The 25218-nt window shown below is 38.7% G+C and overlaps 1 protein-coding gene and 1 long non-coding RNA gene across 5 annotated transcripts in view; one reads left to right on the forward strand and one right to left on the reverse strand.

The window, feature by feature from the left end:
• Positions 1 to 804: 804 nt before the first annotated feature.
• Positions 805 to 25218, forward strand: part of LOC134298671 (uncharacterized) — a 28321-nt gene continuing 3907 nt past the window's right edge. The window contains exons 1-3 of the long non-coding RNA XR_010005778.1: positions 805 to 1910; positions 3152 to 3242; positions 4455 to 4599. This is a non-coding gene — a long non-coding RNA (uncharacterized LOC134298671). The remainder of the gene's footprint in view (positions 1911 to 3151; positions 3243 to 4454; positions 4600 to 25218) is intronic.
• st3gal3 (ST3 beta-galactoside alpha-2,3-sialyltransferase 3) overlaps positions 9712 to 25218 on the reverse strand; it is a 303637-nt gene continuing 288130 nt past the window's right edge. For all 4 annotated transcript variants that reach the window (XM_003220200.4, XM_003220201.4, XM_062979659.1 and 1 more), the window contains one exon: positions 9712 to 16329. In XM_003220200.4, the coding sequence (XP_003220248.1) occupies positions 16240 to 16329 (90 nt within the window). In that variant the 3' untranslated portion in view covers positions 9712 to 16239. The remainder of the gene's footprint in view (positions 16330 to 25218) is intronic.

The raw sequence follows: 25218 nt of genomic DNA on the forward strand, positions 1-25218 counted from the left end.
AGCTTCTTAAAGCATTATGACAGGAACAAGATGATACTGAGGATGAGGGAAGAGGAACATTTGTCCTCTTTAGCAGAATACAAATTCTGAGAGGCTCGCAGAATAAACTCAGGGAAATTACTGTTTCCTAAGCAATTTGGAAATTGGAAAGACATAGTATTAACGTTAAATTAAATGGTTTTTCAGTCTTTTAATGTTATGTATACTAGATCCTTTGGAACAGGAGTTCATCTATTATGGTCTGGTCACATTTTGGGCAACCATTTAAACTATTACTTCTGTTTATAGGAAAATAACATTTTCTCAGCAAGAAATAGCTCTTTGTTATTATTGCTGGTAAAAAGTACTTCCTCTTCCAGTCAGCATGTCAACTGCAGGAGCATGCAAAGTGTGGAATGTGGTTCTGGCATGTCAGAGGCACTTTTGGGTTAGTGCTACTGATGTCACTGGTGACAAGTACCATTCTTTTCTTTCCTCCTACATGCTATATTTTCCAGATGTAAACAATTCCCCTTTCACTCTTGAAGGACATTAGCACTTTTCACCATAACATTATTGCCAAAACTCCAACTACAGTCTTCTCCGCTGTGCAAGAACAAATCCAGTGCATATTAAATCTCCCCTAACATTACATCGTTGCCAATATCATCATTGTTTTTGTCACCAGCCAACAACACCAGCAACAGCAACAGCAATGCACTTTAGCTTGCCTAATCTTCTCCAGTCCTGGAGTATATATGGTGTGCATGGTTAACAAGCGCTGTCATGGAAACTTTCTTCAGAAGCTGGAAGACCTGCCCAAATGAAGGCTGGAGGAGAAGACATATGAATGGTGAAAAAGAAAAGCAGATAATAAAGGGCGCAAGAAAGTATTTTGAGGGTGTAGTCTCATAATATTAAATCTAACATAATCAAAAATAGGAAATTGGCGATAGGCAGCTGGATTACTTTATGTTAATTAAATTAAAAGAACACTAAAGGAGCTTGCTATGAAGATGAATAAATAGTTACATCTGTTTTCACAGCAGAAGATATGAAGTAGGGACCCATACCTGAACAGATACTGTCAGGAAGAGTGTTGGAGAACAGGGAAATACCATAAACAAAAGATGTTCAAATTGACAATCAACATATCACCACATCCAGCATCCAACTAATAGGGTTGTTGTATGTCTTTCGGGCTGTGTGGCCATGTTCCAGAAGTATTCTCTCCTATAGGAGAGAATACTTCTGGAACATGGCCACACAGCCCGAAAGACATACAACAACCCTGTGATCCTGGCCATGAAAGCCTTCGACAACATCCAACTAATAATTTTTTTTTAAAAAACCTTGATGGTATAATATCTGTCTTCTGACAAAAATATGTAACATGTCTCTAAGATTATTCTTTGCACTAAATGACCAGAATGCCTGTGTATCACTCTTTCTTTCTTACTTTTTTTAAAAAATAATCGCATAGTTAAAACAACGGTATTCCCTGTAGTAACCTATAGATGTGAGAGCTGGACCACAAGGAAGGCTGAGTGAAGGAAGATAGACGTTTTTGAACTGTGGTGATGGAGGAAAATTCCGAGAGTGTCTTGGACCGCAAGAAGATTGAACCAGTCCATCCTCCAGGAAATAATGCCCGACTGCTCACTGGAGGGAAGGATATTAGAGGCAAAGATGAAGTACTTTGGCCACACAATGGAAAGCTTGGATAAGATAATGATGCTGGGGAAAATGGAAGGAAAAAGGAAGAGGGGTCGACCAAGGACAAGATGGATGGATGGTATCCTTGAAGTGACTGGCTTGACCTTGAAGGAGCTGGGGGCGGTGATGGCCAACAGGGAGCTCTGGCGTGGGCTGGTTCATGAGGTCATGAAGAGTCAGAAGCGACTGAACGAATAAACAACAACAAATTTTAGGTTAGTTTGATGTTCCATGTAAATTGATGGAAGACTTTATTTAAAAGTAATTTTATCAAGCATATGGTCCTGCTTTTAAATAGTCAATATGATATTTGCAGACGTTTGTCTTGTCTTACCTAGAGCTATTTGAGCCTATCTAGCATCCGTAGAGATTTGAACTGGGCTAACGCTGCTTACTTGGGTTTTTTTAAATGACAGATTTGTTTATTAAAGACCTCTGAAGGTCCTTAGCAATCAGCTGGTATCACTAGTGGTTACTTCTGTGATCAGGCAATAGGTCAAAGAAAAAATAGAGAATATAAATAAATGTCTGGCTTCTCACAAAAGAGGAGTATAAACAGTAGGGTCTTCCAAGGATTGGTAATGAGTTCAGTATTTTTTATTTGATTGTAAGTCAGTTGAAGTTCAACATTAGTAATGATTGCTGATGATACTCAATTATTTAGTGTGGTTGAAATGAAAAGTAAAAAGTAATTTATATCCTAGAGGTACATATTTATCAATGGTTTGTTTTCATGAACCCTATATATTCTCTAGTTAAGGGATGCATAGGAATGTGAAAGTTTCTCTATCTCCACTGTGATGGACAAGGGTCTGTTCCTTCATCAATTGGGAAGCAGCTGATTGACATTCCCACCCCTCCTTGTTTTGGCATGAGTATGGATTGTGACAGGACTTTTCTTCTTCTTGTCTCGTCGGAGATGTCTCACAGAAAGCAGAAGGAACACCAATTAGCTGCTTCTCGATTAACAGGGAAACAGACCCCCATTAATCACAGTAGCTGCTGACCAGTAAATACAGTTTGGAAGAGGTCCAGACTGGGAGTCACTGCATAGCTATGCAACTATGGTGGTTATGGCTTTGTAAAGTGAATTCCAGTCTTCATCTATATGATACCAGAGTCAAAATTGGCAGATTGACCAAGGTTTGTGGTAGACAGCTAAATGAAAATGTCAACCCAGACGCAAGATGAATTTGGTCAGCAAAACATGTTGGAACATGGCAGATTCTAGAGATGTATGTAGAGAGACTTTGACAAACATACTGTGATTATTTCTAATTATTTCCCGTTTGAGCAGGAGGTAATGAAATATGGTGATTTGGTGTTAGAAACAGCATTAGACTTTTCTTTGTACAACTGGAAGAATACATATTATTAGAATGGGGCATTGGCAATGGGCATAAAACGTTGATCTACAGGCAGTCTTAACAAGCAAATTAAACATTTTGCAAACCAGGTAATCTACAACTACCCCACATAGAATATAGTGGGCAGAGGATCTCACCAAGATTGGCATGAAAGAGAAAACTGCATTCAACAGGAAGGAGGTAAATCAAACATTATGTGGTCAACTTTCTTATAATGTGCAGTTTTTGCATTAATGTAAATTGATTAAGCACGCCAAGTATTGTTAAATTGGCATCTTGGAGTCTTGTTGCCTATCTCAGCCCTCCTCAATGTCTGTGATGTGATTGTCTCGTCTCAGTATGTATGTGTACAATGATGAGTGAGCTGTAGATCTTAGACTAGCTTTCCGGAACTAGTATAAAAGGATTATGTATGCTGGGTTACTAGGGGAAGGGGGTAGGGCAGATTTAAAGAGGTTTGGGTGGATGAGAGTTGATAATTAACGTGTTTCTACTGAATAGGGAAAAAAAATAAAATTATTTAAAAGAGTGAATAAAACTTCTTAGCACATTAAAAGGCAAATTCATAGAGGATAAGGATGTCAATGTCTATTAATCTAGATGGCTATATTTTACCTCAGTAAGTTTTTCAATATCCAATTGCTGGATGCCATGAATGGAAGGAGCTATTGCTCTGATGTCCTATTTATGGGCTTTTTGAGGAGCCTAATTAGCTAACAAGTATTAGGTCTGATCCAGCAGGGCCCCCTCACACCCTCAAGAGAATTTTGGCTACAGAGGGCCATATGAATGCTGTCCCACCACCATATTTAAGCAAATACTTCCTTCTAAGGTAATCCCCATATATACTGAGGTGAAATAGCCAGTTTCTATTATAGAAAAGTGATGACTATAATACCTGGGCATTTATATAACAAATGCTGAAAATTGCTATTTTTAATGTACTATGATAAGTGAATTAAGAACAGTCAGACCTCTGTATTCCTTCCACAGATTCAACCAACCATGGTTTGAAAATAATAGGATAAAGCCCTCCAACACTTATTTGAGTTGTTCACCATTTTATATAAGGGACGCCATTGTATATAACGGGCATCTGGATGCACAAGCATTGCTGCCTGCTTGTTAAATCACATTTGAACACATAAAAAAAAAACTATCATAAGGTCCTCTCTTTGGTTCCCAAATCTCTATTACTTATAAAGAAAGATATGTATATAATAAAAATGTATGGCAGGCAATCCATGGGCTAGAATCTTGTGGCGTTATTTTAGCATAAGAATAGTTATGCAAGGAGTTCTACTTTCTCAGAGATTGTGATTTTTTTTTGTCCCTAGTGCAGCCAATAATTCATGGGCAATTCTCCTTTTATCACCACTGTCTTTATCCCAGGCCCGCCTTGTGAGTACAAGGGAGAGGGCCTTTTCTGCTGTGGCCCCCCGATTGTGGAATTCACTACCTACTGAAATTAGGCAAGCTCCCACGCTGTTAGCTTTTAGGAAAGACTTGAAAACATGGCTCTTCCGCTGTGCCTTTGGTGAGTAATTTCTGTTATCTCTGTGTTACTCCCACCCCGAACATCTATCCCCTAGATTACCCCACTTCCATATGTCCCTGCCCGCAGTGGAGTACCCCTATGTCCCTCTCACTCCAGGTTTTATCTCTGTGTTCACGTGGCCTGCCCTTGTTTTACTGTTTTTTGATTTCTTGATGTAATGCCTATTATCATTTATTGTATTTTTAATGGTGCTATGATATGTTGTTTTATATTTTGTTATATTGTATGCTCTGGGCATGGCCCCATGTTAGCCGCCCCAAGTCCCCGTTGGGGAGATGGTGGCGGGGTATAAATAAAGTTTTATTATTATTATTATTATTATTATTATTATGTAGTCTGCTGTCCCTTCTTATGTGAAGCTGGGAGCTAATTGAGCATTGAACAACTGTTGAGGTCAAGGCCACGATATCTTTTACACAACTGGTTGCTCCAATGTGACATCTAGCATTACTATGGCAATGTATATTTATGCTATGCTCAAAGTATATAGGCTTTGGGCTCCAAAGTTTTCTTGTACTTTATAAATTGACCATACCATTATTAGAGCTTTTTAAAAAAAGAATTTGGGGGAATTTTTGAAATTACTATTCTGTGTGAAATTCCTATGGTTTATAAGGGCTTTGTCACACTTGAGCATTTATCCACTTTAAATCCAGTTTCTGCCTCCTGCAGAATTCTGGAGTTTATAGTTTGGTGAGGCCCAGGGCCTGTCTGGTTGAGCTGTTTAAAGGCCCCTCCCTAAAGTGGATTTAAAGTGGATCCAAACTCAAGTGTGATGAAGTGAAAATTGAATGAACCTATAAAACTGGGCAATTCTCCTATCCTAATTTATTACATAGGGATGAGTAACTTCTTAGATCCTCTTTTCAATTAAATGTGAAGCTATTGGGAGAATGAGGTGGGATTTCAGTAACATGTAAGCATGTGAAATCTGTTGTTTTCAAGAGGGTTATGATCATATTTATTGTTGACTAATATAGTGAGTGAATATTAATAGGATAGCAGTAATTAAAAGCCATTAAGTTTCTTGTGATGATTGCCTATTGCATGCATTTATATTCTCTTCTTCTGCCTCAATCACAACATGGTTTCAAAAAATAGAAACACAGATTAATGGTTTTCTTGCCAAGACAGAAGAGAGAGATCCTTTTCCTCCATTCAGTTTTCATGTTGGAAGTGTGTAATGTTTTCCCAGCACCCAAGTGACAATGTTTAAAGTCTTGGTAGTCTGCTGCAGCAAAAATAGTAAAGCTCACTAGCAGCTTTAAGACCAACACATATTGGTGGAATAAGCATCTGACAAAGTGGGCTCTAGTCCACCACAGCTTATGCCATTATGCATATGCTTACTGTGCTTCCTTTAGTTCACAATATGTTGTTCTGCAGAAAAACTGACTTTTCTCTCAGTATTCATTGGTGTTGCCACTGACATTTAGAGCATGGTAACACAAGTGTCAAATTCCCTATTGAAAAACGTGTAGTGTGTGAATGATAACCAGTCCTCATCACGTTTCTGTGTCATTTCATTATCTTAAAATACACACTAAATGAAGAGTAGAAGGAGGAGGATTTTGCTCCTCTGCTACACGTTCAAAGCATGTTTAATTTTTGCTGTAGTATTCCTATCCTTAGTTTCTTTTATCCCTTCACCTTTCTCAATTTTTAACCATGTGAGCATGCTACAGATTAAGATATGCTACTGAAAATTATTTAGTATGTGAATTTATCAAAATTAAATAAAGTAATTGGAAGAGAAGGATGGTGGGGAGAAGAAAAATTGACCACCATAGGAAATGGGAGGCCCATTTCTGTGGCTAATGTATTGCAGGTTCTGTAAGTTATAAAGGTGGAGAGGAAGATTCTTCCATTAAGTAAACCCTGAAAACATTTTAAAAATCCTTCAACAAACTTTTAAATGTCTTCCCATTGTATTCTGCTTTTGCTAAGCAGTTATGTGAATGCTAATCTTTCCAAAGTTCAGTAGCCTGTAGACTTCTTTATAGATTAACTTTGTAGACAAAGTTATTCTGCAGGGAGCAAACAGTAACAGAGCTCCCACTGCCATCTCTGTACTTTCTTACTAAGGTGACTATTGCATAAAGGAGGATTTGCATGAATTGTGTGCTGCTCATGGCATGCAGTTGTGCCATGCCTTGACTCCTTATATGAATAAACATATAGCTTTTAATAAGGATCTACAATGATTATTCAAATCCAGCTTATCTCTTTCACAACATTCAGCACACCTTGCACATGTCTGTCTTCTCCCCTTTTATTACTCAGCTGCTGTTATTCATAGGAGGTTTTCCCTAAAATTTTCCTGCCTTCAAATTTACATCTGACGCCTACTGGATTTACATCTGTTGTCTACTCCAATGCAAATATTAATGTGTCAAGAAGTATCCTGCTTCTACAAAGCCTCAGTGTTCCCTTGAGATGGTGGGTAATACCTTTCAAAGAAATAGGCACATGTTGCGATGAAAACAAAAAGAAATCTTGTGGCATCTTGAAAGAATAAAAAGGTAGCATGACATCACTTTTTGCAGGAAAGAGTCCATTGTATCAAGCACTATCAGCTGTCCAGGAATTTGGTCAGCTTGCTACTTCTTTCAAGAAATCAAATAATGTAGGCACATCAGAAGTTACCAGGTCAGATTATTGCTCCATTTAAGCTAGCATTATTCCAGTGTCAGAGATGCCCAGTGGTTTCCTTGTCAGGTGAACTTGCTTTAGATTTTATTGCAGGCAATAAGGGTTGAACCTCTTTGGGGGACAAGGTTCAACACATCAAATGGCTCCTTTAAAAGTTGGACTAAAACTCAGATCATAACTACTAAACAACCCTGCTGTGGCTCTAAAATGGGCAGTAAGAATTCAAGATGGTTTATAGCTATAATGTTAACAACTCCTGCTATTTCTTTTTCTGTTTTGTTTTCTCATTTGTTTGCATTTTGATTTTTTTCTTTAATGATGGAATGAAAAGCTATTTATCAATTGAACAGAATGTTATAAAAAGGGAAACTCTACTAAGTTTTTTTTTTGCCTTAAAGTCATTTCCAACTTATGGCAACCCAAAGGTGACCTAATCTTGAGGTTTCCTGGGGCTGAGAGAGTGTGGTTTGCTCAAGGTCACCCAGTGGGTATCCATGACTGAGTGGTCTTCATTGCAATAGTCCAGTGCTCAAACCACTATGCCACAGAAATTGGTTTCTTGTGTGACTGTTTGAAATGGTCTTGCAGATTTCCCAGAAATTAGCAACAGGTTGCTGCACATAACAGTCAACTGGAATAAAAAAGAGTTGAGCACTGGTTCCCTCCTGCCTCCTTATATAACACTACTATAAAGGTGAGAATAATGTGATTCATGGGCCACAGCGCTGTCTTGCAGCTTCCAAAATTCTCAAACCTACCATTTTTATTTTTAGAGCATTTTATACTCCAAAATCAATTTATCACATTCAAAACTTTTCAACACATTCCAATCCAGATAGCAGTCAGACCTGGAAGTAACTTTTGGTTTTCATTTTTGGCTACAAAATGGCACAATATGGCTCACCATAAAAGCAGAGAAGCAAAAAGAGGCCTGAAGACAATGTAATTCTACCCAATCCTGAACTAATTTATAGGGAGAGCTTCTTTGTTCATATAGTGCATGTATATTCTTCAAGTCACCTTTTGACTTAATGACGACCCCAATAATTTCATAGGATTTTCTTGAGCAAAGAAGATTCTGGAGTTGGGCTTGACAGTCTTTTTCTTTGAAATATAATTTACAGCATCTGATATTCATTGGCAGTCTCTCATCCAAGTAGTAACTAGGGATGACCTTGTGTAGCTCCAAGATCAATCTCTGGTGCCTTTAGAGTATTTAGAGAATTGGTTCACATATACTATGCATATAATTATCAGAAAATTCTATGTGCAAGGCTTTACTTTTGAGTATGACAACTTTTTTTGAGTGGAAATTACTCTCTGCACACCACTACCCCAATCTGTAATTTGGCTGTTAAAATAGAGAAGTATTAAGATTTTAATAATGTAGAAATATTTCCCTGTCATTGAATCAATACCAAAATTCCACGGTGGTGGTGGTGCTGGGGTTCTTCTCAGTAGTGGGGTTATGGGCAACACCTACTGAGAGGCTTGTGACTGTTGTGGAGCTGTATGACCAACATGGGGGCAAAATCAGTAAAAGCATTATGGGGAACAGGTCTGGTAACTGAATTATTTTTGCTGTAGAATGTTTGGAACTCTGTATGGAATCAGGGCCAGATTTTAAGACATGATTTTAGTTGATCTCAGGAGACAGAGAAAGCTTTTTACTCTATTATCTTGCAATACTTTCATGCCTGCAAAACGCAGGTGAATCCTTTTGTAACCTAGTTGGAAAAAGCATAACTTGCTCAATGTGCTAGTGGTTCAAGACTAGTATCACATTTTTTTTAAAAAAAAACATGGCAACCTTATAGGACTGTACAGAATTTGTAACAGAAAATATTCTTAATTGACTTGAACAAAAGCACCACTCAATAGATCAGAGCTGGGCAACCATGGTATTTCAGGTATTTTGACCTAAAACTCCTGCCAGTCTTAGGAAGAAGAGATACTTGTAAGTAATGGTGGTGGTTGTAGTCAGGCAATTCCCTGCAGCATCCTCGTTTTCTCGATTGGCTTGTTTAAGACCATACTACAGTGTGGCCCTTGGTGAATGTTGAAGTTCATGTACATACGGGGGCATGTAGATTTATATTCACATCTCTTGAAGGTATGGCAGCACACACCAGGACTTTGAAGCTCCAATAGGGTCAGTTTAGCCAGGGTAAATGTTGGATATACTTGAAAAAAGACATTATACACCTAAGGCTTCCATCTTTTAGAATGATTTTTTTTCACTGTTTGTGTTTTTCCGAGAAAATAAAGGAAGACCTGTCTTGCCAGAAACAACTTCGGGCCCACTTGTTTCTGAGCAATGTCAACAACACTAGTTGGATTACAAAAGGAGACTGCAGCCAACACAGCACTCTGTATGCATCCATCTATTTTCTCATTTTGGGGAGTACGGGGAAAGAGACAGAAACTGAGATCCAGAAATATTTTTAAATGTTTTTTTTATTTTTATTGCTTCCATGATATGAATGTCACAAGTGACTTGGAGGTTTAGACATCCCATTTTCTCTTCCCTAACTACAAGGAAAGTCCAAACAACAGAAACTACATTATTGAATAAAGTCTGCATGGCCTATTACTTCTTCCCAAATACATTAGCAGAATGGGGCCCTTCTCCACTGAACGCAATCTGGTTCAGTCCCTCTGCAAATTGTGCCAGCAAAGGCCCAGTACTCCTTGTAATACTCTGCACTCCTTCGATGATATAAGACAGTGTTCACAGACAATAAGTAAGCACAAACAAGCATCTCTTACTGAGGATCAGTGGGCTCAGAGAAACATCTCATCCTGTCTAAGAGCTGCAGAAAAAATGTTATGCTGGGGAAAAATTGCCATATTCTCAATGAAGCATACAAAATAACCGGCAAAGTGAAGATTTGATATTGATGAAACAGTCACAGAATTGTACTGGCATTAAATGTAGGAATTGTCACATGCTTAGGCTTAGAACCTGTTCAATGTTATATATCACAGAATTACGTCAGTATCACTATGTTGAAGTTATTGAATTGCATTGTTATGCAACTGATAGTACAATGGTTACACCATAATAACGGTGCTTAGGCAACCCCAATTAGGATACTGCCCTTGCGCAGCATACTTAAAAGCACAATTGCTCAAGCAATGATATTTACACCAGAGTAAGGCACCAACATAATTGTGGCCAATGTCTGGATTCACAGAATTTCTGCAGAAAGTGCTTGAAGGCAACTGTGTTGAGATCCCAGTCAATATACAGCAGTGATTTCTAGAGCAGTGGTTTCCAACATTTATTCCTCCAGGTGTTTTGGACTTCAGCTTTTACAATTCCTACCGGCTGGTAAAATGATTTCTGGGAGCTGAAGTCCAAAACACCTGGAGCACCAAAGGTCGGGAGCCACTGCTCTAGAGGAAGCCGCCACAAACTCTAAAGGTCTTCCAAGAAAGGTGAAGGCAAGGAGTAGCAGGAACAGGATAAACACATAATGTTTATTGCTTCTGCAGCACCTTCACGATCCCAATGTATAACTGGGTTGTCCTGGGCAAACTCCTGTTTCCAAATTCCAGATCCCCATCTGTATAGGATTGTACATAAGATTGTGATTTTCATATTCGGGTCTTCCAGGTATTTTGAACTTCAGCCCTCAGAATTGCTGATCATTGGCAGCTGAGGCTTCTAGGGCTTGATGTTCAGTACATCTGAAGGACTAGAGTTTGGGACTAATAATGCGATGTTTCATTAACTAAGAAAGTGATGCAAAAGATTTTTTAAAAGTGTTTCTTTTAACACTAGCACTTACACAAACTGGAAATTGCAAATATCTTGATAGAGATACTCTATTTTATCAAATAAAAGAGTATGTCTTTTTTAAAAATCACAGATGGTCACCAGAAACCAAAAGAAATATTTTTTTGCATCAGAACTTATTTACAGTAGAGTCTCACTTATCCAACACTTGCTTATCCAACGTTCTGGATTATCCAACGCATTTTTGTAGTCAATGTTTTCAATACACCGTGATATTTTGGTGCTAAATTCGTAAATACAGTAATTACTACATAGCATTACTGCGTACTGAACTACTTTTTCTGTCAAATTTGTTGTAAAACATGATGTTTTGGTGCTTAATTTGTAATATCATAACCTAATTTGATGTTTAATAGGCTTTTCCTTAATCCCTCCTTATTATCCAACATATTCGCTTATCCAACATTCTGCCGGCCCGTTTATGTTGGATAAGTGAGACTCTACTGTATATGCAAATATGATCAAGTAATTAATAGTCATATGATTACAATCACCAAGATTTCTTTATCAGAGTGATAGCACTACTCAATTTAGAACAATAAGGGTCAGTTTCACATAATTTGTAATGCATAATTAAGTACAATTGATTGGTTTCCCTCTAACCCTGAGGCAAAAGGTTTAACTGGCGTACTAGCAGGAAGTCCTGCCTCTTTTAGGAAGGTAAAGATGGTGACTATGTCCTAGCCGCAGCACACCCAGTTTCACCTTTTGCACTCAGACAATGGAATTAACATTTGCAAATGAACAATGATTGTTTTTCTTCTCTGCTAGAGAAAGCACCTTAGCAGAGGAAGGGATACTCTGGAGAGCATCCTTTCTTAATAAATACCTGTCTTTTCCTAATGCCCTAGTAAGGTGCATGACTAATGGACTGGAAAAGGTATGCACTGAAAGACAGCTGAATACCAACTACATTAAGATCACAGAGCTTCTGTTACACAAATTGGCAGAAAAGAGAGAAATTATGACTGACACCTTGCTTCTGATTGTCACACTGGAGATTGCTGGCAGGAGGGAGAATAGAAGCACCGGCTTATAGCAGTGGTTCCCAACCTTTTTTTGACCAGGGCCCACTTGACCAGGGTCCACTTTGACCAGGGTCCACTTTGACCAGGGACCACTTGACCTGGGACCACTTTTCAACATGAGTACCAAATGGGTTATGAATCAGTTTTTGGTCAACTTTATATTCGGTTTGGTTAATTGGGGTTCTGATTCAGAAAACTGCATTGTTTAGACCACATCAGCTCTAGTTTCTGATACAGAACATATGCCATCCAGTAGTCGCTATCTGTTCCCCCACAGAAAACCATATTTAATCATCTAGAGCTGATGTGGTTTATCCAATGCAATGGTTAGCTCTGCAGAAAGGAGAGGAAACAAAATAAATAAAATACATTAAATAAAAAGGAAGGAGGTTCATGGACCAGACTTTTATTCTTGTGGCCCACTGATAGACTGCAGCCCACAGGTTGAAAACTACCAGTCTATAGCATCTCAATAAGCAAAAGAACAGGCTGGTGTTCCTTGCAGTAGCTGCTGGCCAGAAAGACAGGGGTTTGGTGGGTTCCACCAGAAGACTTAATTACGTGTCCTTAACTAGGCAGCTGATCTAAACTCTCATCCATTACTCTCTTATTTAAATGTTAATCTAACATCCTTGACCACAAACATTATTTAGTACCAACATATTCAGGATGTTATTTTGTACCAATGTGGGGAAAGGCAGCATCAATGCACAAAGGGGATTGTCTTAGAAGGAAAGGTACATTGTTTTTGACCTGGTCAAGGGCTTCTTTCCTGTAAGTCACACTGTCTGTCTATTCCACATAGAACGTGGTTTGAAAGGAGTTAGGATGTACAACAAAGTCTAGAGGACAGGATTCCTGTATTTATTAACAGCTATATAGAACAAGGAATTTCAGCAGGGCTATCTTGCTTGATCACACAAGGTGGAAATCCCTCCTCTACACAGCTATTAAGAATGCAGCAACCCAGTCCTGTTATGCATTTGGCTAACTTAGTACAGGGTGCCTTAAATAAACTGGATGAGCTAGACAATCACATTGAAGTGTGTCTCTTCCGCAGCATTCCTCCACACACAGTGAAGACAGTTCCTGCTGCAGGCAGCTGGCTTCTGTGCCACTTCACTTCCATCTAGAGATTTATCGGCTTATCTTTCTTTATAAGCTCTCCTGTCTGTCCAGCAACAACCTGTAACTCAGTGGGAGTTGCTAAACCACAGATATGATTCTTCTGTAATACAGAAGCCATATAATATTTTTAGTGGATGATCAGATGAACTAATAAGACCCGTGCTCTTATCACCCAACATATCCCTTCTAATAAATGCATAAACATATAAAATGTGCAATGCAGATATATGCATATACTTATCCAGGTGATACCATTGACTACACAGACAGCTGGAGTAACAGTACATCACTTCCAATATACACTTTTGAAACCAACCACTTGCTATTGTCATGCTTGCCCCCTGGAGGCCAAGTCAGAAAGTCTATCTTTGACACAGTGAATGGATATAGGACAGGAATAAATCCATGAGGCCAAATTCGTTACCTGAAGCACATAAGAAGAGCCCTTGCTGGATCCGATGAAAGGTACATCAAGTGAGGCACTCTGCTTTCCCTGGTAGCAAAGTAAATAGCCGAATCCTGGTGTTGCTTCCCAAATGCTGAGATCAAAAAGTTGCATTTGAATGTCTTATTCCCCCTAAATGTGTCCACTTTCTCCATATAACCATCTGTTCTCTAGCAGGCATTGCCACATCTTGTGACAGCAAATTCCATAAATTATTTATGCAACATGTAAAGAAAGGCCAGTTATAAACTCAGTACTGTACACCATACCTAATTATTCTTCATTGGATAGGCTCTTTAAAGACTAAGGCCCCTTCCACACTGCCATATAATTCAAATTATCAAAGCCAGTAATCCACATTATTTGCTTTGAACTGCGTTATATGAGTCTACACTGCCATATAATCCAGTTCAAATCAATGATTCAGATTTTATATGGCAGTGTAGAAGGGGCATATGTGGTCTATCGTGATCATGAGCAAAATGGCTATTCTCACTCATAAGGATCCACCATTGATTTTGATACACACAACGAAATCTGAAAACTTGTGAAGCACTGCAAGGCTGAGCTCACCTCTTATACAGAATATGTCAGATTATGTCGTTTGGTTCAGGGGAAAGGGAAAATGCCAGCATTCTGGACCTTTCCCTTACAGATTGGGATGGTACCTTACAGAGGGTCAACAGAAAAATAGCCAAGCATTGTTATACCATTAACCAGTGGCACTATGGTCTTACATTTCTGGGTACCACTAAAAAGAATGAAAGGAACAACTGATGAGCTACTCCTTGTACGTCAGAACCGGAGTCTTTTTAAACAGTAGGTAAAGGTAAAGATTTCCCCCTGACATTAAGTCTAGTAGTGTCTGACTCTGGGGGTTGGTGCTCATCTCCATTTCTAAGCCAAAGAGCCAGCATTGTCCGGAGACACCTCCAAGGTCATGTGGCTAGCATGTCTGCATGGACAGTATTCAATTGGGGGGAGTGGAGCAGGTAAAATGCAGGCTGGCAACCTTGATACAAACAGGATGAGTATTCTTTAGCTTTGCATGAAGGAAATTGTTCAAATTCTCGCTTCAAATAAGTAAATGTTAGTTAATTCATTTATATGTACCATTTAGGCTAATATCAATGAAAATTATAAATGCATATTTTACAACAGGATAAATTAATAACAAAATCAAAAAATACTTCTTAGGTGCACAGATCCATAGATAAGTCATTTCATCCTATTCACTCCACTGTTTGGTCACTTTGCACAATATATGGCCCCTTCTACACAGCTATATACAATCCAGATTATCTGCTTTGAACTGGATTGTATGGCAGTGTAGACTCAGATAATCCAGTTCAAAGCAGATAATGTGGATTATCTGCCTTGATATTCTGGATTATATGGCAGTGTAGAATGGCCCTATTTCTAAACTTTCCAAATGTTACACAATTGTGCAAAACCTGCATCAGAGAATTAATACAGAGGAGTAATAGACACAGACACTCTTGTCTCCTTAAAAGGGATACAGAAGAATTTGAAAATGTGAACAAAACAAAACGCCTGATATACAGAAATCAAAAACCAAAATTAGATGTCAACTCTGTGATTTCTATTACTGTCCCCAAAAGGAGCTTAAACATTATCAAGATAGTAGAAACTTAAGCTAGAGTACAACAGAATGACTGAAACACTGCTGGCACCATTAGCTGCCGAACACTGACAAATCTTTGTTTCTTACCTGATCCAAAAATAAATTATTCCCTTCCTAACAAAAAAACAATCACTTGGACTCTTCAAACCCATTATGTGGATGCCACAGAAAACAAATATTGGGGTCTCTTTCAGCAGGAACTGCAGCAAACCTGCCAAACAGGTAGAGATACCCCAACTAAATGAGGTGAGCTTCATGAACAAAGACTAAAAATTCTGTCAGGTGAACATTGGCAGCAACAGCTGCTCCACCAGAAACAGGAAGCTGAAAGATCCGGTAGCCTCCTTGGTTGCTCCTTCTAGGGCAAAGAGAGGCCACAATACCTTTAAATTATAGCAGCACCAACGGACAAGTCTTGGACGGACCCAGACCCCTCCAAGGGGCTCGGCTGGCACAGAGACAGGCTAAGTGCAACAAAGTGTCAGGTGTCCCATGAGGCCCGTGTACAGGCTAGGCTCCATTTTGCACATTGATATATTTTCTGTGATTCTCAATCTCTCTTTATACAAAATAATGCATCGTACATTCAAGACGCTGCTGCTCTGGCGTGGCTCTTGTTCCATTTGGCACATGTTTGTTTTGTTTTCCCCGGCCTTATGTTTTTTTTGTTCTCCTCAATGAGGTTCCATCTCAAACATCATGTCCACCTACAGTTTCATATGAAGGACCTGGCCCTCAGGCCAATAGCCACTGCTCCCTTGCCAGCTTTGATACAGGCAGATAGAGCAAGCCAGGGAGACTTTCTAAGGGCACTCTGTGTGTCTCTAAGAAGCTGGGACTCTTGCCAAAGACCTCTTGTTGCCCTTGTCCTCAGCTGTCTGCATGGGGCTGTGCCCTTCAGCAAAGTGGCTGTGCCTCCTCAGATTCCACTAGTGAGGTCTGTGATTACTCGGGCTTTCACCAGTTTCCGTAGGAACTCCTTTTCTCGTTGGATGTTGTGGGTCCATGACTGTAAAGGAGGTGGGTGGGAGAAGAAAAGGATAAAGAGAAGATGAATCATGAAAGTATTAATTACGACCATGTCCATATTTCTCTGTTGATAGTCTTCAGGTTTTTGTTGGCAGAATCTTACATTACATAACATTCGAACTCAAAAGAAGGAAGCAAAAGTATTTTTAAAATAAGTTTCTGGAGGAGGCCTGAACAGAGGTCTCCTCCCTACTCTATACTATCACAAAGCAGCATGGAGATATGTTCATGAATGTGTATGAGCACCTACATCTTCCTGAATTTTTATTTGAATCTTACTTTGAAGTATTCAGATCAAACTGCCAGTTTCAAACAGGGAGATCCAACGTCCCACATCCCCCTATATGCCATTCCTTTCAATTGGTGCAGCAGATCTGCATGTACATTATTTGGGATTTTTTTTCCTTCTATATGCAATGCACACATTCTTAGAAAAATGTCATCAAGTCTCAGGTCTTCCTTAGACCTTACAAAAGGATCATCCAGATAAATTAGGGCAGACTTCTTGAGTACTAATATATGCATCTAACACTAACAGAACATGTCATTCATAGACTGGCATGAAAGGAAGGAAGGAAGGAAGGAAGGAAGGAAGGAAGGAAGGAAGGAAGGAAGGAAGGAAGGAAGGAAGGAAGGAAAAGAAAGATGAGAGAAGAGAGAGAGGGGCAGATGAATGCAAAGAGAGGAAAATATGGCTATATCTGCAAGAGAGGGACGAGGACAAGAAAGAGAAGTACGATTCCCTTGCTACAATAGCTCTACTATCTAACACTGAGTTTACAATTACAATTCAGATATCTATATATCATTCTACATGCTTTAGGTGTCAACTATCTGAAAGACCATATCTCACTAGGTGAGCCTGGGTGGGCCATGAGAGCCTTAGGAATGGTTTTTGACTCAGTCCCGCTACCATCACAGGCATGTCTGTTAGAAATGGAGGCACAGCCTTTTTTGGTGGCTGCCGCAATGTCCTCTGCTTTTTATTACCCTTTCTCTGTCAGACAAACATGACAAATTCTGGAGAACTGAATGTTTTCTTTAACCATTTAAAAGATGTGATACCATTTTTAAAAAACGTTCTTTAAAAAACTTAATTAATTAATCTTAATTATAAATTGCAAATTGTTTTTAACAATATTGATTGTTGAATTACATTTTAATAATATTAATCTTGTGTATGTTTTAGCTATGTATATTCAAAATTTTAACTGTGTTTTAATTTATAACCATCTTTGAGCCCCCGTCCCCTCTTTTTTTGGGAAAAAAAGGCAGGATCTAAATAAAGTTAACAATGTTGATAACAAGGAAGTGGAAAATGCTGTGCATACATGTAAAATGAGAAAGGGCAACAACGTTATAAATGGAGAACTAGGAAGACAGACAGGACAGATAGCTTCTCCCACGTTCTGCTAAGTGGGTGGTGATATGTTTACTTTTTTTTTGAGGGATGCGGTTGTTGCTTATGTTAGAATTTGCCAATCTATTTTTTAACAAGAGTCTAGTTTTAAAGTTATTGAAGTCTAGTTTTCTTACCTAGTCTTGTAAGATTTATCAAGTTTTTTTGTTATTAAATGCTTTCAAGCTAACTTCACCTTATGGCGACCCTGTCTATGAGAGATCTTCAATTTATCCTATCCCCTGCTGCCTATTTTCTTAGTGCTTTTCTCTTAACCTGGAACCTCACATCGAAAGGATATATGTAAAATCCTCTTATCATACCATTCCTATATCATATCATTCTATTTCTATGAGCATTTGCTAAAAGATGTATGTTTTACTACAAGTTAGGTTTCAAACTTATCTTAGTAAAATAGTGGTATAGGGGAGTTAAGAGCAGAGTTTCTTAATTGGGTTCTTCGAAGCCCTAGGGCCGCCAAGGCTTTCATGAGAGATTGTGATTGGAGGGAAACACTTTTTGAGTGGTAGATATAATTTTTTAAGCAAAGGTTCTTTGAAACCAGACCATTATTTCAAGGACTCCTCAAGGATAAAAAGATTGAGGAAGGCTGATCTAGAGGCTTGTTGCTCCCCAGGAGCCCAAGCATTAAGATGTTTGCACTAATTAGTTTCCTGGATCATCCCTTATTGTGAATTCAGCTGAAATAAACAGAGATATTTATGCAGCACACTCATCTAGATAGATAGATAGATAGATAGATAGATATACAGACAGACAAATATTAATATAGACTTAGTTATCCCAAATCTAGACTCGCAGATCCTTCTTCCTGATTTTATTCTAACTCAGGGACAGGAAATCTTTGATTCTCCAGATACTTCAATTAGCAGAAATCCCAGCCAGGATAGCCAACAGTGAATTATTATGAAGGCCAAAGCTTCTGCAGCCTTTCATTATTCAGTTCTTTTGATACACTTTCAGTTGTATTTTGCTGAAACAACTGACTCACACATTGCTTCACAGCACAAAAACAAGGGATGTAAAATTTCTGTTCAAACTAAGAAAGTACACCCCACTCATCCTGGAAGATCTTTCTTCCATCAACTCTGTTTTGTATGCACCACATTATGGGTACAAATACAGGAGCTAGTAGTACAGAACAGAAGTGATGGAAGAATAGTCTTCCAGGATCTGCACTGGTACTTTTCTTTCCTTCTCATTGACTTCTTTTCTGGATGCTACAAAGCCCACAGGAACAGAGCCTGAGAATGCTGGGAGCTGTACTGTATCTAATAGGTTAATCATGCAGAACATTTCAGACATGGTTATTACGGGGCCATGAAGACAGCTAATCGCTATCTCGTGCCACGGCTGGCAGAGAGTGAGCAACAAAGGCGGAATGGAGGTCATTGGGATATATACCCTGTTCTCCAAAGGACTAAGGAAACACACACATAAAATCCCCATCTTCTTGTGGAGAAAAACCTGGGCAGCTGTTGCAGAGCAGTCACAACTTTCTGCAAAGCGCTATGTTCTGTGCCATAGTTCCTTGACACTCTTATTGGGGTTGGCTTCCGGGCTTTTCAAAAACTTTATTGAGCTCTGCAGACAGGTTCATCCAAATGCTTTCTATCTCTTTAGACTTTAAGTACACATTCTCTACACAGGACAGGTTTGGAAGAGCTACCAGCATCTATCTCTAGTATTTCTGCACAAGCACTGACCTCTTCACATACAATTCAAGACAGCTTAATCTTTCAAACTAGTCTTCTAATACCCAGGCAGAACATCAGTCAATTTTTATTGAAGTGAAACTGCTGACTCTGGAGACAAATACCCACTGTTTTGCAAGGGCAATTAAGATGCACTGTTGGAAAGAGAGAGGAAGTTCCCAAAGAGAGTTAGGTAGGCAGGCATCTTGTCTAACTGACAAAAACTGACAGCTGAAAAATGAATGCCAAGTAGTCTCTCACTGACATAAGGACCAAGTTTAGAAAAGCCATGGATAACAATCTTTATCCATGCATCCTTGAGTGTCCACGTCACATCCATAGCCCCAATGTCATCCATTGACAGCTGTCTCTCATTAATACATTTCTGTTCACTGCCATTATAAAGTAAAAAAAAAAAGCCACCTCCTTTCTGGAGTATGTTTCACAGTCTCATATAGTCTAATTGTGTTTTTTGGCACTTTGTAAAGGCAGACTCAAAAGTCCTAAATACCCTAAAGGCAGCAAATCCTGTCTGGTCTTGGAAGCTAAATAGGATGAGCCCTAGTTAGTACTGGACAGAAAACATTAATAAATACCAGTTACTGTAGGCTTTTTTTCAGAGGAAGGATCTGATAAATCACTTTTCAAGTGTTCCTTGCCTAAGAACATCCTATGAAATTATGGGGTCACCATACGTCGATAGGTGACTTGATGGTACATTCATATAAAGATAGGTATAGACAGCATCATTCAATTTGCCTTCACTACACTGCTGGCTAACTGTATGTGGGATTACAGGCTACTACAGCCCATTAAGAACAAATTTCCAAGACTCATTTCATCCTGGGGAACACTCCTACATGACAACATCAGAAAAGACCAACATAGCTTGGGAAAGCAGCAGAAAATGTTGTTGTTGTTGATGATATCATCATAATCACTTTTACTGTTGTTGCATTACAGCTGCTAAATATCCCTTTCATACTTCAAAACATATTTTTTTCTGGCTGATACCTTCCAATTCCCCACTGATCATGCTGGCAGAGAAAGAGTTGTATTCAAGAAAAGAAACGTTTCTAAGCTCTGCTGAAAACACTTAGCTGGTGTTGCCATTAGCAATTCACAGAGAAGACAGGAGGCTCATCTCCGGCACCATTTCAAGTTGCCTATTATAGAAGAAAATCTTACTCCAAATGACAAGCAGGGCTAATCAGGCAAATAAAACTGCATTCCTGAGCTTAACGATGATGCGAAGAGTAAGGATGATGAGGGTGGAGTGCATAAAAGGAAGTGCTGAAGTTGCTAAGAAAAACAAAAAGAAGTCCAAGCAACCAATGTACTTTTAACACACATCTTGGCTATTTAACTATTAGGTCCAGCAGCCCATGTGCTTCTGGCAGGTTTTTACTGTAAAGTCACCGATGATTTGCACCAAGCTAGTGATATGGGAATTCTGCATATTCATAGGAATAATCGGATGCCAACTATTTCTGTAATTGCTGCAACTTATTTTAACTGTACCTTAGTATGTGTCAGATCATACACATGTTGAGCCATTTCTCCCTTTGTTTTACTGCAGTTTTTAAGGAAGATTTATACTGGACTACGATTCTGTTCAGGTGGGCCAGAAGGAGTATATGGTCTATTTTAGCTCTCCTATTTGTCCTTCTACCTTCCCTGATTGGAAAGATGTTTTTGTTTTGCTAATTGTGGGCTTTGTGTTACTCTTTGTAGCACAGGAGGACTATTCCTAATTAAATGCATATGCAAACATAAACAGGAGCTTCAGGAGAAAGTTTGGTTCCATGGACTAATTGCATTATTGTTCTGTTACCTTTATTATTATTTTTTGCTGTCTTCTTTTCATTGGACTGCTGCTTCAGTGGACAGAATCATTATGGGAAACAACATTTAATTGCCAATAACAGTTTAGTTATGTGATGTTCTTGGGTTCAGTGCTTGCATTTATTTCTTCAATAAGTCCCAGCTCAGGGCTTCTGATGAGAAACAATATTGCCAGGGTATTATAAGCCCCAGGCAACCTATGCCTGGCACTGAATCCAGGAGAAATACACTTGTAGTCTACTAGTCAAAGGTCTTGGACCATTACTTTTGTGCTTCCCCTTTCCGAGTCTCTTATTTTCGCCTAGGATTCTGAGCTCCTTTTCATTGTGCAAGCAAACCTACTGATGAACTAAAGGGATGGCAGAAACAGCAGATTACTCTGTGTTCAAGCCAGAATTCCTCATGTGGTATAAAAAAAAGCCTCCTGTCCCTGCTCTCTAGGGATCTAGATAGGATTTCCTCTGTTTACAGTCTTGATTGCACTGTCTGATGTTGCATTCAGTCAAACAAGGGAAAAAGAAAAAAAGCTGCTCTGAAGAACAAAAAACAAAATGTACTCCTTGCGATTTAACTGCATTCACTGTGACTATGAGAGAAAGTGGATGGGGAGCATGTAGGTATGGCAAAAATAATATGATTGAAACAAAGCCCTCTTAGCATTTTTACCTGATTAAGCATGCAACCTTGAAAATAATATTCTTAACCAGAGACCATGTACTTTCTTGCCTACATTTTCTTACTTTTATCTCCTAATATAGGTAATGCATTAAAAACTATGTAAGGGTTTGATCCAGATACATAATAAACCAATCCTACATGAGGAAAAGCTGCTCAGCCACGACCGATTAGCCTCATTACAGTTGCTAGACCCCTATTATCAGACATACTTATCTTGATAGCTAGTACACCAAAATTCTATAAAGATTAAATCAGAGCAGAGAAACCAGTAAGTTGATGGCTCCCATAGCTTAAGAATGGCAGACTAGGGCCAGGGACATTTCCTGAAATGTCCTAGTACTAATGCATTTGCCACCTAACTGAAAGCCAGCCATATGTCATAAAAATTGTACTACAGCAAGGCTACAGCAAAAGCTCCCTCCTGACCATCTGGGGATAACCAATTTAATTCCACTGAAGCTTTCCTCTGGCCAACTAGTACCATGTATTATCACCCCTGCTGACGTCTTTTGCACTGATTTTAGTATTCAGTGTCTTTTTTCTTTTCTGGATGACTCCTGCATAGAGGTTTTTAAAGTACAAGTGTTATGGTATCTTGGGGAGAAAAGAAGTAGAGAACAATGGGTAAAAACAAGAGATATGACTTCTATACTTTTAACCCTGAAAGGCAAATTGCATTTATACAGTTACAATGTCATTCAGCAGTAAGACATGCAGAATGCTGAAATTCCTACTTTAGGAATCTCTATATAAGTGTGTGCATGATGCCATGGACAGACAGTCACATGCTACTTTCTTCCACTATTCTACTATTCAGAAAGGAAAATGAACATGACAGCACTACTTAGAAAAATCCAGAGGGTCTCCAAGTGAGTGTATTTGCAGATAATAAAATAATAATAAAAAAACTTCATTTATTACCTGCTTCCATCTCCCCGAGGAGACTCGGGGCAGTTCACATGGGGACGAAGCCCAATCAACAGATAAAACAATAAGACAACAGCATATATAATTAAAACAATAACAGTAAAATAACATTCATAGAATACATCAGCGAGTATCAGGACTAAACAGTGGGGCTATTAAGAAATTACAGGGAAGGCAAGCATGTGCAAAAACGCAAGACAATGAGATAATCATGGACATTCTTCGCTTTTTTCTTCCTCTGATATCCCAGTTCTAAACATGCTTACGAAGGCCCCTTCTAGACTGCCACATAAAATCCAGATTACCTGCTTTGATATTCTGGATTATATGGCAGTATAGAAGGGGCTTCAGAAACCAGTTCAATTTAGCTCAATTTACTTCCAGAGAAAATGTGTATCAGCTCCTAGCTTTACTGCAATGAGGATCTAGATTCCAGTTTTCTTCCTCCTGATCTCAGATTGCTAAAACAATGTTAGATAGGTGTGAACTAATAATCATTACCAGGATTAACCTGGATCTAGTAAAAGGAATAAATCCTCCTAATGAGGACTCTTTCTAACCTAACCAACAGAAACAAATTCAGTTTGACTGTGCCTCCACATGGCTGGCAACAAACCACCACAAGCAGCAACTCCTACTATCCAATAGGGAAGGAAGAGGAAAGGAGGCTTTCACATGTACAACTTCTTGTATGCATAGACACTGTGGCCAAACACAAGCAAGGCTTTGGTATTCTAATACTTTTGTTTTTAAAGAAGGAGGTTAAGTGTACAGCAGCTGTAACATATACCTTTTTGGTCCAATTACAAAGGGTGAACCTTTTGCTGCTGCGAATTATGTTACTTTTTTAAGTTTCAAAGTATTGAAAATTGAAATGCACGTTACGTTCGATGACGCATTAGATTCTGGTAAATACAGTATATAAAAATGAAATGCAGTTTTGCTCATGGTGTTTATTTATTGCCCTGATCTATTATGTAAGTCTAAAAGGCTGCTTCTAGGATTGGAAAAGGAACAGTTCCAGGGATTATGTCCTACTGCTATCATGTTATCACCTAACAATGATGCATATGTTGTAAAAAATCTCTGGTCCAACTTGAACAGAAATTCAAAGCAGCATTGTCTGCAAACAAGGATATGCCCAAATTTCTATTTTCCTTAAGTCACTGAAACTCAGTGTCCAATTTTTGGTATTCTAATCAGCAACTCTAATCAGCTCTAGCTAGCAGAGCCAATATTGAGGGAATGCTGTGAGATGCAATCCAAGAACATTTGGAGAGCCGTTCTTTATCCACCTCTGCTCTAAATACAGAATATGGATTTTTGTATTCCAAGGCTGTCATAATTATACAAGGTTATGCATCTCATCTAAAGGAGAGAGAGAGAGAAAGAGGGAGAGGAAGAGGGGGGGGGGGAAGGGAGAAAACCAGGGGTTGAATTAATAACTCAGGGAGAGGAAGCACTAGATGGCATCATTGGGAGAAGAACCATGTTGATGTTTTGGTCACAGTCAGAAGTTCCAGGTTAAAAATGTATGTAGGCAGTTCCTAAGATGTGAGAGACCACACTGTGGAAACCGCACAAGAAGAATTTAGGAATATTGCATATTGGGACTACAAGAAGTTATCGTGTTCCTGCATGCTTAACATCTGGAATTCTGAATTTATGATATACCACAATGCTAAAATTCAATACACTTAGTTTGGAACTCAACTAAGAAGCTGGGCATATTATATTCATTTCTGGATTTTCATAGCAAAATTATTTGAAAAATTCTGTTTCCCCCCGAGAGATAAATGGGATTATCAAAAACACAGCAAAGAAACAAACATATAGAGGCAGAAAGCATATAAGGATTAGGACAGATAGTGAAGTTATTACTTTGCCTGATAATTATTTTCCCTACCCAAACCTTTTCTGGTTTATAGAATGCTATCAGAAAGCGCTCCTACTTTTATGCTTCTTCTCTGTAAGTTTAATTTATTTTTTAAAACACAGCTCAAAATTTAACAATGCACACTATCAACTTCAATTTCCATGGCTTATTTATGTAAAATAGAGCATTTTATTACATTATATACTTATTATATTCAAATGTCACCTTTTCCCATCAGAAAACTCCAGGCATTTAACAAAATTTAAGCTTGGGCTGTGGTTGTTTTTATTTCTTAACGAAAGAGGCAATTCTAGTAGTCCTATAAGACCCAAATAATGGGCCCAAAGACAAAACAGTTTTGAAGAAATTTGTCTTTTTTTTCTTTTGGATTAACACAGAGACTAACATTGGGAACAAAAGAGATACATT

This window comes from Anolis carolinensis, chromosome 4 (genome assembly GCF_035594765.1).
Source record: "Anolis carolinensis isolate JA03-04 chromosome 4, rAnoCar3.1.pri, whole genome shotgun sequence".
NCBI lineage: Eukaryota > Metazoa > Chordata > Lepidosauria > Squamata > Dactyloidae > Anolis > Anolis carolinensis.